Source organism: Medicago truncatula, chromosome 2, assembly GCF_003473485.1.
Source record: "Medicago truncatula cultivar Jemalong A17 chromosome 2, MtrunA17r5.0-ANR, whole genome shotgun sequence".
In the NCBI taxonomy this organism is placed as follows: domain Eukaryota; kingdom Viridiplantae; phylum Streptophyta; class Magnoliopsida; order Fabales; family Fabaceae; genus Medicago; species Medicago truncatula.
The window spans coordinates 36,348,386-36,364,710 of NC_053043.1; the positions used below are offsets into that span (position 1 = coordinate 36,348,386).

At 30.9% G+C, this 16,325-nt stretch overlaps 1 protein-coding gene across 2 annotated transcripts; it reads left to right on the plus strand.

Moving 5' to 3' along the window:
- The first annotated feature begins 10,373 nt into the window (after nucleotides 1-10,373).
- On the plus strand, nucleotides 10,374-16,117 carry LOC25487121 (60S ribosomal protein L18a-like protein). Of its 2 annotated transcripts, none has more exons than XM_013608978.3 (4): nucleotides 10,374-10,706; nucleotides 12,488-12,554; nucleotides 15,020-15,134; nucleotides 15,792-16,117. In XM_013608978.3, the coding sequence occupies exons 1-4, from the start codon at nucleotides 10,466-10,468 to the stop codon at nucleotides 15,849-15,851; spliced, it is 483 nt and encodes a 160-aa protein (XP_013464432.1). In that variant the 5' UTR covers nucleotides 10,374-10,465; the 3' UTR covers nucleotides 15,852-16,117. The 2 variants fall into 2 exon arrangements, with proteins under 2 accessions (XP_013464432.1, XP_013464431.1); XM_013608977.3 differs by having other exon boundaries at nucleotides 10,375-10,706; nucleotides 12,479-12,554.
- The last annotated feature ends 208 nt before the right edge of the window (nucleotides 16,118-16,325 follow it).

Sequence of the window (16,325 nt, forward strand, 5' to 3'; positions counted from 1 at the left end):
TTGATACTTTATATTAATATTGTTATGTTGTGAATTGCTTGTGCTGTTTCTGTTGCTGTTATGAACTGCTAAGTTGTTTATAATGTGATTTAATGATTAAATGCATTACTCGAAATATTATTGAATTATATTAGGAGCTTTGTCTTCCGCACGATTATTAGTATGAATAAGTTGATGATGAACTCCAAATTATTGGATGTATAAGTGATAAGTTGATTAAGGTGTCTTGTCGATAGAGTCCATGCATTAGCATTCATTGAGCTTTGTCCTCACCACGATTAGGAGCTTTGTCCTCCGCACGATTAGGAGCTTTGTCCTCCGCACGATTAAAGTATATTAATACTTATGATGACGATTGGTACCACATGCATATAAGTGTCTAAGTTGCATTGTCGCATTTGTCGAGTCAAAGTCGTTGTTGATGAATTATCATCCATGAGTTGTTAAGTTGTCGATGAATTATCATCTATGAGTTGTCGAGTTGTCTTCTACCCATGTGTTGTTAAAGAAGTACCTACGAAGATTATACGATGTGAATTATATGATGTTGACTAAAATATTGCTATGTTGTTTAACATGTTGATTATGATACTGTTATGTTGCTACGTTGTTTAAGATATTGATTATGATATTGTTACGTTGCTATGTTGTTTAAGATATTGATTATGATATTGTTATATTGTTATGTTGTTATGATGTTGTATATGATACTGATTATAATGTTATGATGTTGTTTACGATGTTGATTATATGATGTTATTATGATGCTATATGTTGTGATGTATATAAGTGTTATTATTAAGTGATGAATATGTTGTTCTATATATGATTAATATTATTAAGTGAATATTATGTTATGTTATTGATGATGATCGAATGTTGTGATTACTTGGTAATTGTTTATCAAAGATGCTATGATGTTTAAGATGATATTGTTTAAGATGATTATGTTTAAGATGTTTATGTTGAAGATTTATGATGTTGATTATGGTGTTAGTATGTGTTGATTATATTTTGATAAGATGATGAATATGTTGTTGTTGTTATATTATTATATGAAGATGAATATGTTGTTGTTATATTATTATATTATGATGAGATGATGTATATGTTGTTATTATATAATTAAGATGATTAATATGTGTTGTTCATGTCGTTATAAGATGATGATTTATGTTGTATTGTATATGATTATTATTATAGTGAGATGTTGATTATATTGTGTTGTTTTAAAGTTATTAGTGATGATGATTACATGATGATATCTATGAGTTGTTAAGTGTACTTGATGATGTTTATGTTAAATTGATAAGTTGTCTTTTATTAATGAATTGATAATGAGATGTTTGATGAATAATTATTATTACGAATTAATGATGTTGTTATGTTGTATATGAATTAGGATTAAGATGTTGTTATGCTATATATGAACTATGACTATGATGTGATGATCTATGTTTGTTACGATTTGGTTAATATGTGTTAAATGATAATTAGAAGTTGGTTGAGTTATTAAGAATTATTACATGAAGAATTATTATTACTAAATGATGTTATTTATGTTGTTAAATATAATTATTGAATTATATGCTTGATATTATTGTTTTGTGAAATCTCACCCCTTCTGCTTGAAAATGTTGCTCTTCGTATGAGTAACTTGCAGGTATTAATGATTAGTAGGAGTGGTGGCTCAAGTGTCTCTAGGTGCTCTGATACGTAACGGGATGGGAACTTTGTTATTGCTTTATATTCCTTACGTATTGTTTTTGAAGAATTATGACTATGTTTTTAGAATGGATTTTTATGACATAATTGTAAAGAGGCCTTAGTGCCAAAGACTGGTTTTAGTTATTGAATAAATTCCGCTGCGAAGTATTAAAGATTTTGTTATTGAATTTTAAAGGATAAATAGTTATTTATTCAGTTTATGATTTTATGAAAAGAAGTGTAGCATTCCGTTTACGTGAATAACTTTGATTATTAAATGAAATTTTCACGTTGGGAAAACCAGGTGTTACACTGCAAGCTGAAGATGAAGCTCCAGAGGAAGCTGATGAAGATGTTGAGCTCTCTGATGATGATAACTGGCTTTCCTCACTAGAAAAGTTAAACAACTATGCATGGATTTTACTTTCATTCTAGGTATTTTTTCAAAGTTCACATTGTTTAGAAAGAAATGTGTCCATAAACCTATTGTAGATAAGATTATGTTCAAGAGCAATAACAAGAGTAAGAGTGATCTTGATACTCTTCAACAACTTTAGGAGTTCTTGCATTTACTCATAATTTTCAACTTTCTTCTTTGGTACCTTAGCTTGTAAAATCAAAGGAGCTGGTATGCCTTCTTTATGCACTTCTTTACCATCAGTTGTCTTTTCCATCCTTTCTAGACCACACTTCCTATTCACAACCATCTTGCACATCCCTTTTTTTCTTCTTCAATGTGAGCAAGTTGTGTAGAAATCTACCTAATTTGTGTCTCTAAGTTCTTAATTGATGTTTCAGTATTTCTTTGAGATTCCTCATGATTTTTCGAGAGAGCATCAATGTGACCATGAGTAGTGTTCATATGTTGGGTTAGGACTCCTTCTTGGAAGTTGTTATTTCCTCCCCATGAAAATTTTGATGGTTTGGTCAGTCGGAATTAGAGTAAGTATCAGCTGGAGGTATCATGATAACATGTCCTTAAATGAGTGTCACCTTCAAAGCCATAATAGGGGTGTTGATAAGAAGTAGGGAGTTGTGAGTTTCGAAATGCATGATGCCTTACTAGTAAGCAACAAACTCCTTAATTAGTGCTAAGATTGAAGCACTAGCCGAGAGGTTGAATGTGCAAGAAGTAGCAAAAAGTATTAGAGTAAGGATTTCTTTGTTGTCTGGTATAAGCACCCATGTATTTCACTTGCTCCTCGAATAACCCCAATCTTTTTAGAAGGCATGCACCACTTTCATGAGCTAGCTTACAAAAGTCGTAGCTTACACCATTGATTGATAACATTGCTACTTCTTGCACATTCAACCTCTCGGCTAGTGCTTCAATCTTAGCACTAATTAAGGAGTTTGTTCCTTACTAGTAAGGCATCATGCATTTCGAAACTCACAACTCCCTACTTCTTATCAACACCCCTATTATAGCTTTGAGGGTGACACTCATTTAAGGACATGTTATCATGATACCTCCAGCTGATGCGTCTAAGAGCATATAGATTGTTGGATTAAGACCATCTGTGACAATTAACACAATTTCCATTTTCGAAAACTTGTGTTCGGGAAAACACTTGAAAAGTAACTTGTATCTTCCCATGAATCAATAACTAAATGAGTTATTATTATTTAAAAAACAAATTTTATAAGATCATTAAAAAAAATTATAATAAGAACTTAGTATCATTTACCAAAACCTTATAACGAAATACCATTTAAAATTTTCAAAGTTTGTTATTACTGATAATGAATGTTGAATATAGTTTAATATAAAGAATATAAAAATTAGTATAATAGTTGGAGAAAGACAATAAAATGATATATTTTTTTAATAAATTTTTTAAAGTTCAAGGGTTAACAAATAACAGAAATTTTCTATTTCCATTAGGTTATTACCTCACATCATGTAGAACATAAAGTGGTTTTGCTATTATTGCTATTAAAAATATAGTAATAGCCAGCCTAGATGCACACATCATTGCATCCAAAAATATAGGCAACAAATCATTTTATGTTATGAATGCCTATATATAATATCATGATGATTACTAAATGAATAAATAAGATTTTCTTTTACTTTCACCTCAAATAAAAAAAAAGAGACATTTCTTTTACTATATCTCTTTTTCATTCTTCATTTTTTTTTAACCTTCTTACTCATTTTTCATGGAAAATCCTAATGGTGAATCAAACATAACCGAACAAGAAAGATCCATTACAAACATTGAGTCTGGTATTGTTCTATCCTTCTAGCTCATTTTTTTAGTTTATTTATTGGGTTTGATTTTGAAGTTGGAAATGAAAAATGCAAGTCTTTTATATTTATATTTTGGATTAATATATTGGGTGATGTTTATGATGGGTTAGATCAAATATTTGGAACTTTCGTAATTTTTTTTTTTTGAGGGATGGAACTTTCGTGAAATTTTGTTTTGTTCAATTATGTTTGCATGCACTTATGCTACTTATGCTTTCTTTTTAAGGATGCTTGTTTTTATGTGATTTTTATAGACAATTTTTTTATAAGGAAAAATATATTAAACGAGTATAAAAGAGTACTTGAAACTCATTAGAAAGCATCAATAATTAGATACATTACAAACAAGCAATTGGATTTTTTCACCAATTTAAAAAGACTAAATTTTGATTACCATCCTCCTTAGAGATGAACCAAGACTAATAAAGACGCTTAATTCTATCAAACACCTCCATTAGATTAGCCATTTTTTTCATTGAAAAAAACATTTTTCATTTTGAATTAAATACAAAAAGCTATTGTCAACACACAAGATGAGACACCTTTTTTCTTTCTTGACTTTACACACATTTTGCTTTATGTGTATATAGTTGTTTCTATAATAAAATACAAAACAAAGTAATTCTTAAGCCCTACAAACTATTTTCATGAATGTTTTTGGAGAGTTTATGAAAACAAGTTGAACATAATTTATAGATATAGATATTTAATTCTATATAAACTCTTTCAAGCGGTAGTTACAGTTTCTAGACTCTAAGTTAAAGCATTTCGTCTAGTGGTAAAAACAAATGTCTTGAACCCGAAAAACACTAGGTTGAGCCTCATTAATGCCTTTAGAGGAAGATAAATGTAAATACATTTATAAAATTCTTTGAACCCAAAAAGTCTTTCCTATGTTGGATTGAGGTAATATCCTCCCACCCTAAATTTATTTCTATCAAGAAAGAATACAAGTGTATTAATATGGACCTCTCAAATGGTTTAAAGGTGGAGTCTTGGTATTTTTAGTAAAAGTGAATTTATATAACAATAAAAACGAAAACAAATATAATATTTATTAAAATTTACAAAAAATAGTAAAATCAACATTTTAACCAAATTCTTACTAGACGACCCATAGAATTCAATGGAATTTATCTATGCAGTGTACTTCATTTCGTAGAGGGAAATATTCTGATATTGTTTCATTGATATTGATTCATATATATAGGTTATGCAAATGCTGTAGGTGGAGAAAAAGGTGTCGGATGTTGTGGCATTGGTGTTGGATGGGTGTTGTAAGTAAAAAATAATTTTCCTTGTAATTACATATTAGTTTGCAATATTAGTTTTAAAAATACATATTTCTATCTTTATCTTATAAAAAAATGGACCGAAACTAAACTATAATTAATTGTAGAATTTTCCTTGTTATCTTATATCCTTTATTTCTTTGTCCATGTTTGTTGGCATAAACCACTTAACTTTTTTTTTTCTTTTCCTAGGTTTATATTTGGTTTCATTTTTGTTGTCCCGTGGTATGTTGGGACGTTAATTATGCTCTCTTCTAAAGCAGACAAACGAGAGAAACCTGGATTCATTGCTTGTACTATTTTTGTAAGTGGTTCTACCTTTGAATTTTTTTAATAAGTTTTTCTAAATTAATAATTGAGACACTAAACTAGGACAACAAATATAAAGTATCTTATAAATTAGTGATTCTACCTTTTTTTTTTCTACTTTTGCAGGCTGTTGTGGTTACAATTTTGTCTATTATTCAAGAGCTAACTTTTAGAGGAACATGCCATTGGTTTTTTGTTGGTATTATTTGTCATTAATAAAACCACCCATTACAAGCGTCAATTGTTCTCAGAATAATCAGTTCTTAGATTAGATACCAAATTTTAAAAAATAAAATAAGTGTTGATTGATCTCAACCATATATATATTTGAGATCAATCCATTCATGTTACATATTTCATTAAATCAATTTAATTTAATAATCTTCTCATTTTATTTGAGAATCCAAATCAATTCTTGGAGATGGTGAAAGATTTATTATACCAACCATTTATTCATCGAAAGATGCTACCTTATATGTGTGTATTTTGTAACTGGATTGCTTGATTTTTTTTTTCTAACGAATTTGATTATTATGGAATATATACATTATATCCATGCATTATAGGGGTTATTTTGAAATTTGATTTAATTTAAAATTTATTTATTGAAATGGAAAAAAATACAATCATTAAAAAGACGAGAAATATACTAATCATATAGAAGGAGATTTTGAATGAAAAATAGAGATCCCCTCAACAAAAAAAAAAAATAGAGATGTTAAAGAAAAGGCATAGATTTATGAGAGATTTAGTTGATTTTTTTTTTTTTTGTAGCTTTTTTAAAGAAAAAAATGAAAATGAAAAGATATTATTATTAATTACGAATGCGACACCCTAATAAACCTCAAAATATAATTTATGATAACTATACTTAATTAGTTAAACTGGTAACGGGAACGGGTAAACTTGGACTATTTTTTTATTAAAAAAATTAACGACAGTAAAGAATATGACATTTAATATACCCAAAATCACAATGTTAATACTCAAAAACTTTGATAAATTAAAAATTTGTTAGTTACAACAGTTTCAAAATATGAATTATAAATGATTTGATTAGTAGAACACAAATTATCTCAATTTGATGTCCCCAATAATAGTGGGGAGGATTTTCATACAAAAGATGTGCAAAAATAGAGACACCGAAACAAATGATTGTAAATTTAAGTTTACAACTTTAAAGAGCAAAACACTACTACTAGGGTAGTATATTACAACTTTACAAATGTTTGGAAAACACAAAGGTTTCTTTCTCAGCAGAGAGAATAAAATGATGAAGCTCAAAATACAATGAAATAAAATTCAATAAAAATAATAAAGAATTTAGGCTCGTTCACTAGCTCTCAAGGATGATTCTTGAAATTTGAATTGCACTCAAGAAAGTTGAGAAAATGGGTTAGGAAGAGTCGTTTCTTCAATGATGCATGATACTCCATCCGTCCTGCAATAGATAATCCATTTGAAAAGAATTTCATTAAAGAAAATTATGACCGCCTAGGGTTTTTAGAAACCCTAATAATGTAGAGATTGTATGATCACGTACTTCATATTGGCAACTGTGTGTGAAAGATTCAAAACTGATTTCCAAGACCTGTCTCCTTATCCCTTAAAATTATCGTACAATTATTTAAAGCAGTGTTTTACCAAACACACATAATCAAAAGTTTTGTTGGTTGGAAACAAATGATTTTCTTCAAAGGAATAAAATTAGAGGATCTGTTGAATTCACTTAAAATACTTCTCCTACACTCTTAAACAAACATCAAAGGAGAAATCGTTCTCTTATAGACGTTGTTATCATAAAAAAAATAAAAAAATTATGGTTCAGTGTTCTTTTCAAATAACTCAATTTAAACAATTTTCCTTTTTTTGATAACGACACACACATTGATGAACACTTTTCCACTAGAAAAATATTTCTACGAACTTTAGAGGCACCCCCTAAATAAATAAGGAAAATAATATCAATGGTATGAAAAATAACTTGTCTAAAACAAAACTAAAAATCCAAGACACAGTTAACAAAACAAAATATTGAAACAAAGAAATAAAATCCTAAGGGTTTGAAAGTTTATCAACAACTGCGCATAAGGCATACTTGATCTTGTAAAATCTTATGTTGGTCGACTTTTGCAATAGCTTGAACAATAAGATGATGATAATGAACATGATGTTGATTGTACGAATGAATGGCAAAGTATGCATAAACACACTAACCTTTAAGCTTGATTTGCCCCAATTAATTTATGCAAATGGGTAAAATAGCAAATACCGTTTATGATACTTTGAAGTCCTTGACTGGAATTGTACACTCATATCATACTAATCAATGATAGTTTACATAATAAAACTTCATCAATTAACTTCGTACACTAAAGAAAAGAAGAAATGATTTAGCATAAATTTGACTCATATACAATGAACTTTTGTGTCTCTCTATGCCTTATGATTGACTCTATTTATAGATAAAATCTTTTCCGCCGTTTATGATACTAAGCCTTATTATACTCACAGTGGTGTGGTCTTTGTCAAGCTTTTCCGCCAGAGAATGCCGTTGCTGCCGTAACAGAAATCAAGGTTGAGGTTCTGCCCAAAGTTAAGGTGGGGAATTGAAAGAGAGAAGATCTTGACACTTAGATACATCCAATGGCTCATATTGTTCTGACTGTGTGACTTTGTCATTCTCTTAACTGCAGTGAATCTGCATCCTTGGCTTAGTGATTTTGTCATGCCTTTTCATTGGGAGGAAGCCTGTTCAAGTCTCATTCATGCCATTTTGGTTTGTTTTGAATTTTAACATCAAAATAGTCCAATTTATTTTTTGGTACAAAAGAGGGAACAATGCATATATTTTGAATTTTTACATCAAAATAGTCTAATTTTTACATCAAAACAATGCTTTCTATATTGAATGATGCAACTTTACAATTATATGATCCATATATATTGGATCATGATAACTTCTGTCCTTAGGGTACATGTTAAGGATTTTATCAATGATAAATATTTATTACAAAATATTAATTTTTCATCTTTTGAAGAATAAATTGATACAATTTCTTTGACAAAATTTTCACTTTCGGTTCCTTAACATGTGCCCTAAGGACACAAGTTAACATTATATAATTTGAAAATAACTATAACGACATCCAATCATTTAAAAAATAATATGCAATTATTCCAGAAATTTTATGGTTTCAAATAAAGACAATGTTAAACCAAAATGGGTTTTTGAATAATTCTCTAAAGTGTTGATTATAACAATGTACGAAAGAATAATTGGGTACTCAAAGTTTGTTTAAGTGTATATGACATAATTAAATTCTGACTCTGAAGTTAATATTCTGACTCTGAAACATCATGCTCTGAATGAGTTAGAATGTATTTGTTACAAAAGACGAAGCTCTGATGACAAATCTTTGATATCAAAATGATCAACAAAAGTCAATGCCCTGATCAGTTCGCATCGAATTGAAGACAAGCTCCGCTTTGATTACAAGCTTTGAAGGATAAAGTCAACAGTCAATGCTTTGAAGAATATCTGACCAATTTTATCTTCTTATGAAGAAACGTCGTTGTCCAAGTTCTGCAATACATTTTGTTCCAGCTGATTTAAATGAAGACACATTGTAGAAAAAAAACAAAGCATTCTTACAAGACAAAGTAGATGCAACATATCATTCTAAAAGAAACAAAGAAACTCCTTTAATATCAAGATGATCAACAAAAGTCAAAGCTCTGATAAGTTCACATCGACTTGAAGACAAGCTCCGATCTGAAGACAAGCTTTGAAGGATAAAGGCAACGATCAGTGCTTTGAAGAACATCTTACCTGTTTTGTCTTCTTATGAAGAAACAAACAAAGTTCTCTTACAAGACAAAGTAAATGCAACATATCATTATAAAAGAAACAAAGAATTTTTGTTGTTCAAAGAAATTATCCATTGAAGGTAAAGTTTTCAAACCTATAGAAAGCTCTTTATGCGTTGACAATCTCTTCAAACAATGGCTCTATTCAAATCTCATATGAAAGGATCATGTGCGTTTGAAGGTAAATTTAGAAATATTTTTACGAACTTTCAATCTTAGAATTTCTTAAGTGTTCAAAAATTATCTAAGCGTTTGCCAAAGTGTGACATAAGTTTGCCCTAATCATAATCCTGCCTTTTTGGTGGGTCTAAGAAATTTTTATGAAAAAAAAAGTCTGCAAGGAATTGAACCAAGTACCATATGCTTACACTTCTCACAACTTTAACCACTATACCACTTCCAATTTTGTTGAAATATTGTTGTCTTCAAAAATGATATACATGACTAAAACAGCCTTAGCTGATCTATATGTTGCTTCATTTGCTTGTCTCTTCACAAACTCAACACTAGATTGACATAATATTATTATTATTTAAAGATAGTTTTACAATTTTGAATAAATCATCCCAAACTATATAACATCATGATGTGCAAATGAAAAACTATCCACCACTTTATTGGCATCAAGTTCAAAATCAATAGGTCGTGAGTATAGTTGATGAACCCATTTTAAAACTCATAACAATTCAATAACTTTGCCAACAAGTACCTCACATACTAGTACCACAATAAAACAAAAGTCTACGTATCATCCTTCCTTCTACAAACTCCTTTTTTCACTCTATTAAAGAGTTGGTTTGATCTATTTCACATTTTCATTTGTCGAGATGGAAGAGTTTAATTTATTTTGAAATTAAATTAACACAGCTATGTTGGGGTCCACATTTTATTTTAAAAGATCATTGGGCCCACATAACAAGAAAAACAAGTAATCTCCCTTCAAATTCATTCATTCAATGTTCCAATCACACAAACACATTCATTCACACACTCTTCCCACGTTAACCCCCAACTCCCACCAACACAAACAATCATGACCGAACACGACAAACCCAAATCCTCCTCCGGCCACCCTCCTCAGCCACCGTCGCAATCTCAACCTTTCCCAGTTCCACCTCCTCAGTACGGTACTTTCCAAGGTGTCTCCAATTTCCCACCACCTAATCCTGGCCCTTACCCCACCGTCGGTTTCCCTCACCCCGTTCCCCCTCCTGGCTCCGACCCCTCCGCTCCTCCTCCTCCCTATTACCCTCATGGCTACCAAGCTTTTCCCGGTACTTTTCCTTTTTTATTTAGAGTTTTTTTTTGTTTATTTTATTTTTAGCTTGAAAATGGAAAAATTGAATTTTTTAGGGCTTTAATTTCTTTTTTATTTAGGGTTTTAATTTGGGGCTTATTTCGTTTACTGGGTTTTGTTTTTGAGCTTGAAAATGGAAAAATTGAAAGTTTTTACTTTGTGGGTTGGTATATTTTGATGATCTCTGTGATGGGTTAAGTCAAAAGATTGGAACTTTGGTGATTTTAGGTTTTGCAGCTGTGAAATCAATTTTGGGTTTAGGGGAAAGTTTATAAGCTTGAGTTGACTTTTTATTAGTGTGTTAATATATTTGATTTTAAAGGTTGATGGTGATGAATGATCAGGGATATGTTTTTTTTTTTTATTTTTTTTTTTACTGTTTAGTGTTGTAGAATACAGTGGAATTTTTATTTTAGGGTTTTAATTTAGGGCCTGTTTTATTTATTTATTTGGTTTGATTTTGAGCTAGGAGTGGAATGATGGAGTTCTTTTTTTAATTTCTGGGTTCAAATATTGGAAGTGGGTTAGATCAAAGATTGCAATTTTCGAGATTTTTTTTGCAGATGAGATTTAGTAGTAGGTCAACTCTCTTTGAATGAAATGTTGGGTTTATTGAAAAGTTTCCTATGAAGCCGGGACACGGTGACATGTTGACAATGGTATTAGTTTGAGAAAATGTCAAAACTGAATGTAATAACGTATGTCGGTGTCGTTAGGGGTGTACATGGGTTGGGTAAACCCAAAAAACCCATCAAACCCACCTAAAAAAACCCAAAAAAGTGGGTTGGGTTGGGTGATTGGGGGGATATGGTTTTAAAAAATGAAAAACCCATAAAAAATAATGGGTTTTGAGTAAAACTGGACCCATACCCAATAAACCAACTTACCCAATAATTTTCAAATTTTAATTTCATTTTCATAGGGAGGAAGAAGAATAACAAATGTTTTGATCATAAATTTAGTTTAATTTCTAAGATTGACACAACACATCCTCTATATTGAAAATAAAAAAAATATTAGAGTTACAAATTATGATGTTGCAATTTATAGTTACTTTGATGCTAAAGCAATTTTACGTCATTCAACTTTAATTTATTTCAAGTATTCGATGATTAAATTTTTTATTTAATATTAAAATTTATTATTTTATGATGCTAAAATATAGTGAAAATAGGTTACATAATTATTTTAAGAAAATAAAAAGTTGAGAAATTTTTATGAAAAAAATACAAGGACTCGTCGTTTAGTCATTTCATATTAACAAAAAAAAAATTGGGTAACCCACCATCCAACCCAAACCAAACCGGAAATTAGTGGGTTTGCCCAAACCCATCCATTAATTTAACGGGTGGATATTTTACCTAACCCAAACCGGAGTACCCTATATGGTTCGGGTCTTGGGTTTGGCCAAACCCAACCCAAATCGACCCACTTACACCCCTAGGTGTCGTGTCAGTGTCAGTCAATGGATACGTCTTCGATTAGAAGTGTCGGTGCTACATAGAAAGTTTCTAAGCTTGAGTTGACATTTGATTTATGGGTTAAAATATTTGATTTTGAAGGTTGATGAATGATCAGGGATTCATGGATATGTTTTCATACTGTTTTATGTTGTAGAATACAATGGAATTTGTCGTTGTTTTCATACTGTTTTATGTTGTAGAATACAATGGAATTTGTCATTTTAGTGTTAAGTTTAGTAGAGGATTAGATTTTGATATTGTTTTGTTGTGTCTGATATTGTTTTAGGTTATGCAGTTGCTGAAGGAAGACCTGTGAGAGAAAGGCGACTTGGGTGTTGTGGTATTGGTTGTGGTTGGTGCTTGTAAGTAAATTAATTAATTTCTCGTGTAGTTGAAGATTAGATCGCGATTACAATTTGTGGAATTTGATAATTATATGTGAAGTTGGCTTTTCTTTTCATTATATGGCATCCAAAGCTATATTTACGTATATTACAAGCTTTTTTCAACTCCAAGCTATGCTCCTAGCCTGTTTTTTTATTAAGCTGAATCCATGAAATGAAAGAAGACTCTTGATTTTCTATTTGCTGTAGAGTATGTTGTTGTGGTTTTTCTTTGCTGAGGAGATATGTTTATCCACATACATATTTCACTATGGTTGTCAACTTTGAATGCTTTGAACCATTTTATGTTTGTGTACAGTTTCAATGACAAAAGTTCTTTTTATTTTATCTTTTTTGGGGAAAATTGAATTCTCAAATTTGCCTGCTCTGCATGAGGAGAATACTCTTTCCTTTCTATTGTTATTTGTTAACTTTTTTTTGTTTTGATCTTTTTGGGCGAGGGTATACACCAATAGAATATTGAAATGTTAAATGAATTCTTATTTATTAATTTTGTTGGTGATTCTGGCTAATTAATGATTGAAATGGGTCTCATGAAATTGGTCATCGTAGTCACTAGTCGGTGTTGTCAAATAGCAGCGCTATAGCGTAGCACAATTTGAACAAATTGCTATATTTTGCGATCTGCGATTGACAACACTTATCATAGTATATTAAAGAGCTGGTCCATGAAAAATATTTCAATTTGAGAGGGAGATGAGGGAAATGGTATAAGATTTGCCATTTCATGAGACCCATCTCAATCATCAATTCACAGCTTTGTGAGAAAGGACACCTTCCAGCAATCTGCTTTGAAGTTTTAGCAGTTTGTGTCAATTGGTTCCTACACCTTTTTTATATTCACATTTTATTAATAATCCTTCCATCTTTCGACTTTACTGTTCAAAGGAGAATGATTAGACATATAATCATTATATTTTAATAGTGTATGATGAGTTGAGGGAATTGGTCATCATAGTATTGAATTGGCAAAACTGCACCTAGGGGTTCTTTAACTTAATTTCAAGGTTCAAATAGGTCCTTTATATTGTTTTTATATAAAAAATGTCATTTATCTTTTCTAAAGTCAACAATGTCAAACCTCTAGTGACTTTCTGTCTTAAACCAAAATTTGAGATATACCTTTTTTGTCTGATTTTATGCATTTGGGTTTTTGTTCCTTGTTTCCGGTTGTTCAGTAATGCTTTCAGTCATTCTAGTTAAAAACAGACATTTCTTTTCACGGTTTTGAACGGAAAATCACTAAAGATTCATTGTTGCCGTCGTTTAGAAAAATAAAGGACCCTCTTGATATAAAAACTGACATTTTTTATATTTAGGACCTCTGATGCAATTTTACCTATTAAATTTATAATAGCTGATTTCTTTATTAAGTGTAGACTATCATAGTTTTGTCATTATCTGTCCTGTGAAGAATATTACAATTTGAGAGGGAGAGAAGAGGGAAATGGCGTAAAATTAGCCATTTCGTGAGACCCATCTCAAACATCAACTCACAGCTTTGTGAAAAGGGCCACCTTCCAGCATTCTGCTTTGAATTTTCGGCAGTTTGTGTCAATAGGTGTCTACACTTCTTTTGTATTTCTGTTTATTAAAACCCTTCCAATCTCTTCTGACTTGACATTTCAACGGAAAATGGTTAGACTTATAGCCACTTGGGTTGGCTTGGTGGTGTTGGCTTGGGACCTTGGAGTGTGCTCCTCCTCAAGGTCTCATTTCGATTCTCCCCAGTGCCAATTTGGGTGGGCTAGTTTAGCTTCTGAAAAAATTAAAAAGTTATACTCAAGATCATGCTTTGAAGTTGATGTGCAATGATGGGAGCTATATAGCAGCATTGTCCTTTCTTTTATGTCTCAGACTTTTTTGACAGTTCACAGATACTGAATTATGTGGTGAAATGTGAAACATGTAAATGTAAATTGATGACATGATTGACCATGCCTTTGTTTAAATTTTTGTGTCTGCTCTTTCACTTCACAATGGTGAAGAAAATTTGGTAAAAAGTAGTATTTTCTGCCTTGGTGTTGGGTATTTGTTTTTTTTAGTGCCAACTAACTTGAACCAGGTGGATCATTTCAATTTTCACCTAACTATAGAGGCATGGTATGGATATGGTTCATTTAGTGTGTATACCGCTATGTGTTTCAATTTTCCGATTTCCAGTTTTCTCATAAATTTTGACAAATAAGACAAGTCACAAATACAATATCACATGTCACGATTTTAGTAAGGATAGTACATGCCTCTATAGTTTTAGTATCACCTTGTTGATATGCTGGAACCACTTACAATTGACATTTTTTCTATTTATGTTGTCCATTTTTCAATTTTAATTTGTACTTGTGTCATTTTTACCTTTTTTTATATTTTTTTATTGGGTGTTTGTATTGCTTACTTACCTTTTAATTTTTTGTCCTTTGAAGGTTTATAATGGGTTTCTTTCTCGCTGCTATCCCGTGGTATGTTGGGGCAATTATTATGCTTTGTTCTAGAGTAGACTATCGAGAGAAACCTGGATTCATCGCTTGTATAGTCGCGGTAAGTGATTCCATCCTCTCATTTTTTCACTTGAAGCCTGTTTCAGTTCTTAAATTCTGTCTAATCTAGCTTTTATAGCATACTTTGTGCCATCAATTGTTTGTGTTCCATCCTATGTCATCGTTAGTCCACTAGTTACCCAAGTACACCATAGAAAGAAGCAGTATATTAGCAAGGAGAGTGGGAAATAGCGATAAACAAGATCATTGTGTATTTGATTTAGTAAAGCTATGAAGCACTGACACAGATATAACATTGACACATAGACACTTCTAATTTAAGAAAATAGAGGTGATTAATTACATATGTTGGTGTCCAACTCCTACATGTATTGGACATGCCATCAATCTGAAGTGTTGGTGTGGCATAGTTGTTACCTCTTCAATTTGAAGTGTTGATGCTATATAGTTTTTAACTGCTTATTGAAATTTTTGGAGAGTTGAATTAAGTTTTATTGAAAAAAAAAGAAGCAAAATATAGCTTATATTTAACAAGTTATTATGTATCCATATTCCAGACACTGTATTTAGATTGTATTAAATATCTTATAGTTGTTTGAATTACTTGTATTAAATTCTTCCAGAAGTATGAGAAATTGAGAATGGTAGTTAAGTTTTGTCATGTAATAATACTAGTTTTGTGTGACTGCTTTTGCAGGCTGTTGTGGCTACAGTTGCGATTGTTCTTGGAGCGACAAATGTTGCAGATGACTGGTAATATTCACTTCAAGAGTTGTAAAGTTTGCTAGACTGAGTGTATCTAAAATGTACTAAAAGTTGTGTCCCACTGAAAGATTTACTTATACCGACCATATATTCATTGAAAGATGGCACCTTATGTGCAAACTTGTAATTGTATTGTTTGATTTTTTACAAACTACTCCTGCTCCACACCAATATATATTATTAAGCATGACTTTTGTGCTATAGGTAAATATAATCAGGGGTGTGTATGGTTAATAAAGCAAACAAAATTGGATCAAATTATGGTTTGGCTCAGCTTCTTCAACCTGTTTCAATAAAAAAAAAAAAAAAAAACATTTCTTTTTGCAAAACCAGTTCGATCCGATTTGGAATTGATATATTATTCAAATCAATTTATTGTCTTGAACCAGTTATGAACATGTTTTTTTTTTTTTTTTTTTTTTTATTTCACTGGTTTTTTCATTCAAACTAGTTTTTCTCAAATTGT

Excerpts from the sequence above, each read along its gene's own strand:
- LOC25487121 (XM_013608977.3), top strand. The coding sequence starts at position 10,466 with ATGACCGAACACGACAAACCCAAATCCTCCTCCGGCCACCCTCCTCAG. Across the intron at positions 10,707-12,478 it reads TGGCTACCAAGCTTTTCCCG|GTTATGCAGTTGCTGAAGGA; the intron begins GTACTTTTCCTT and ends ATATTGTTTTAG. Across the intron at positions 12,555-15,019 it reads ATTGGTTGTGGTTGGTGCTT|GTTTATAATGGGTTTCTTTC; the intron begins GTAAGTAAATTA and ends TGTCCTTTGAAG.